This window comes from Triticum dicoccoides, chromosome 7B, assembly GCF_002162155.2.
Source record: "Triticum dicoccoides isolate Atlit2015 ecotype Zavitan chromosome 7B, WEW_v2.0, whole genome shotgun sequence".
Lineage (NCBI taxonomy): Eukaryota > Viridiplantae > Streptophyta > Magnoliopsida > Poales > Poaceae > Triticum > Triticum dicoccoides.
In genome coordinates this window covers 107904627-107908103 of record NC_041393.1, presented here as the reverse complement: position 1 = coordinate 107908103, position 3477 = coordinate 107904627, and the positions used below count along the sequence as shown (strand labels likewise).

At 49.1% G+C, this 3477-nt stretch overlaps 1 protein-coding gene across 1 annotated transcript; it reads left to right on the top strand.

Moving 5' to 3' along the window:
• The first annotated feature begins 409 nt into the window (after positions 1 to 409).
• LOC119338878 (probable trehalose-phosphate phosphatase 8) lies at positions 410 to 2882 on the top strand. The gene is made up of 10 exons (XM_037611088.1): positions 410 to 748; positions 895 to 1035; positions 1124 to 1273; positions 1391 to 1444; positions 1536 to 1637; positions 1753 to 1830; positions 1946 to 2015; positions 2110 to 2180; positions 2324 to 2416; positions 2525 to 2882. The coding sequence occupies exons 1-10, from the start codon at positions 500 to 502 to the stop codon at positions 2609 to 2611; spliced, it is 1095 nt and encodes a 364-aa protein (XP_037466985.1). The 5' UTR covers positions 410 to 499; the 3' UTR covers positions 2612 to 2882.
• Positions 2883 to 3477: the final 595 nt, after the last annotated feature.

Below are 3477 nucleotides of genomic sequence, written 5' to 3'. Positions count from 1 at the left end.
GCAACAGAGGGCTATATGTGATCGAGAAATGGCCCCACATTTCATCCAAGAAAATGAATATTTGAATTTCCACAGCCTCCATAGCACCACTTTGATTTGAACTTCTATATGAATATAGTAAAAGGGTGTACATATAACTTGAAAGTATTTTGCAGGACAAAAACAACAATGTTATTCTTGAATCTTAATCTAGAGTCGTCAATTAATTTTTCAGAATGTTAACTGTTCATATAATTGTGCACCCTACGTTTGTGAATGAGAAAACGACACATGTCCACTCCGGTTAGAAAAACGCGGTAGTTCCACTAGTATGGATGCCGACCCAACGCCGCTCCGCCTTTATAAGTACCGACACTTCGCCATTGGCTTCCTCACCCAGGAAAAACCGGTCCGGTCCCCTCGTCCTCGGTGAACTATTCCCCACTGTCACTACTGGGCACCACTCTCACGCAGCGGGAGGCGCGTGTCGTGAGCACACGTGTGGTTGTTTGCGTGCGCCATGGCGAACCAGGACGTGGTGCTCCGCCCGGACATGGACGGCATAGCGGCGGCCGCGGCCATGCCGGGCTCCTCCAACCGCGCGATCTTCGCGTGCCGCGGCGCCGCGTCGACCTCCCTGCGGCGCCGCTCCGCCGTCGACGACGAGTTCCGCGCCGGGTCACCCTGCGCCACAAGCTGGGTCTTCCAGGCCATGCGGGCGTCTTCCCCGCCTCGCTCCCCAGCCGTCGACGAGTACGCCGCGTGGACTGTGAGTTTGCCGGCTGGTTTGGCGAGGCGCGCGTGCCCACGCATTGCCGCGAGAGCGCGCCGGCCGGGCTGTTTGATGTTTTCCATCCATTTGTGATGAACTGATGATTGATTTACGTTTACTTTTTTCTTGGTTGGCGCGTGCAGAGGAAGCACCCGTCGGCTCTGGCTAGCTTCGAGCAGATCGCGGCCGCCGCCAAGGGGAAGCAGGTGGTCGTGTTCCTGGACTACGACGGCACGCTCTCGCCCATCGTCGCCGACCCCGACACAGCGTTCATCAGCGGCGAGGTAAGAAGAGACCGCGATAATCAGCCTAGCTAACGAGTAACGACTTCAAGCAACGCTCACATCGCCGACCATGCCCTTAATGATCTAGATGCGGGAGGCGGTGCGCGGCGTTGCGCAGCACTTCCCGGCGGCGATCGTCACCGGCCGGTGCGTGGAGAAGGTGTGCAACTTCGTGGGCCTCTCGGAGCTCTACTACGCGGGCAGCCACGGCATGGACATCAAGGGCCCAGGCTCCAACGTAAGCCATCTCTCTCCAGCATCTCCCCGTCACGCAAGAATCTAACTCGCCATGCATGGCCCATTCCTCTCCAATCATTTGTGCCTGATTCCATCAATTATTCCCCCCTATTTGCAGGCGGAGGAGGTGCTCCTGCAACCTGCTCGCGAGTTCCTCCCGGTCATCGCCGAGGTACACGAGACTTTTGTTAGTTAGTTGAGCCATGAGGAACTTACCAACGGCGCATGTACTAATTTCGTTTTATTTTTGGTTTGGGTGCCAGGTCTACGAGGCTCTGGTGGAGAAGACCAAGACCACGCCGGGGGCCAGGGTGGAGAACAACAAGTTCTGCCTGTCCGTGCACTTCCGATGCGTAGATGAAAAGGTAATCAGAGAGCTCACCAATCAAATTAATCAGCAACAATCCAAGTCAAACAAGAAGGTTCTAAGTTAATGAGAGAGATCCTCATCGATCTCAACTGCTCCGATCCCCTCTGCAGAGATGGAGTCCATTGGCCGAGCAAGTCAAGGAGGTGCTCCGGGACTACCCCGATCTCAGGCTCAACGAAGGCAGAAAGGTTGGTTGATTGGCCATGGATCGATCATGGAGTTAATTACTAGTAGCGCTTAATAAATCATGTTATTTAACATTTTGCTCACTGAGCCTGTGAATATTGAATCTACTGGGCGTAGGTCCTGGAGATCCGGCCGTCCATCATGTGGGACAAGGGCAAGGCCGTGGAGTTCTTGCTCCAATCTCTGGGTAAGTGCCACCGCCACCCTGCCTGCTGCGTCGTCTTCGTCCTCGTCGGATAAAATGACGGGTTGCATATAAAATCTGCTGCTGTCGTCTCTAGGATTCGACGGACGCAGCGACGTCCTGCCGCTGTACCTCGGGGACGACCGCACTGACGAGGATGCTTTCAAGGTGCACAGATTAAATTAACACACGTCGCGTCCAACTGATTTCATTTCTAGTTTTGTACATATATATGCATACTAGCTACGAACCTAGTGATTTCATTTGTTTTGGCTGCTTGTTTATCTTTTGATTTTGTTGATGTCAACTAGATGCTGAGAAAGAGAGGTCATGGCCTGGGCATCCTTGTCTCCAAGTGCCCTAGGGAGACCGACGCCTCCTACTCTCTTCAGGACCCCACTGAGGTGTATATACATACATATATCATGATGCAGATCCCTGCTTAGTCTAGTCTTAGTCTAGTCATCGGTGATTTAACTTACATAGTATTAATTTCTCCTTGTTTCCGTCAGGTTATGGAGTTCCTTCACCGCTTGGTGCAGTGGAAGCGCCGGCGATCATCATCGTCGTCATCGTCAGCGATGCGCGCAAGAGTGTAGCACAGTCACAGACTGCCACATCAGCGGCTGCTGCTGGCACTGATTTATCAAGAAGCTTCAGCATGTTCAATTAAGTAGTTTGTTAGCTAATTTGGTTATATCGTATTCCATGCATGTAATAACCCTCGCCTATATCTAGTTCCCGCTTTTAGTTTACCTTTGTTGCATGGGTTTGGGAGGCACTGCATCTGCAAGTTAAGCTGCCCCTCACCAATTTTTTCTTTCTTTTTTTTTCTTTCAGTGGGTACATTCCCCTGTATGACTCATCAGTCCTGGCCATACCAGTAAAATGTAACATATGTAAGAATCTTAATGGCCAGATTAATCACCTTGTTTACTTAAAGTGCTCCATAAAAAAGAACTGAAGATCAAATGCTACTTCATGTTGTCTATTTGTTGCGGAAGATTTTGTCTTAATCATAGGTGTTAAATTCATATCTTGTTTTTTCACAAAAAATAAATTATCTTGTAATGGTTATGTGGTAGTTGTCTCTGTTTTGTATTCCGCTTGTTAATGACTTTGACCACATTGTCTTGCATCAACTTTGAATTTATTGTTCCTGGACTGCTTTTTGAAAGAAAGATAAAACATGTTCCAATATTGTACTAGCGTGATTTTGGCCGGAGGGGCGTTTTGGCTCCCGGGAGCATATGCTCCCGGATGAACAACAAATTCAAAAAAATGTAAAACAAATTTAAAAAATCTGAAAATTTTAATAGACGTTCATGTTAGTGTTGCAAGCATGCTCGACAAATTTCATGCAAAAAGGAGCAGCGGTGTTTCGTCGGTAAAAAAACAAAATTGAGTTGACATTTGTTCTTCGCTTTGTTTTTGTTTTTTGCACAAGCAAAAATGTTTAACCATT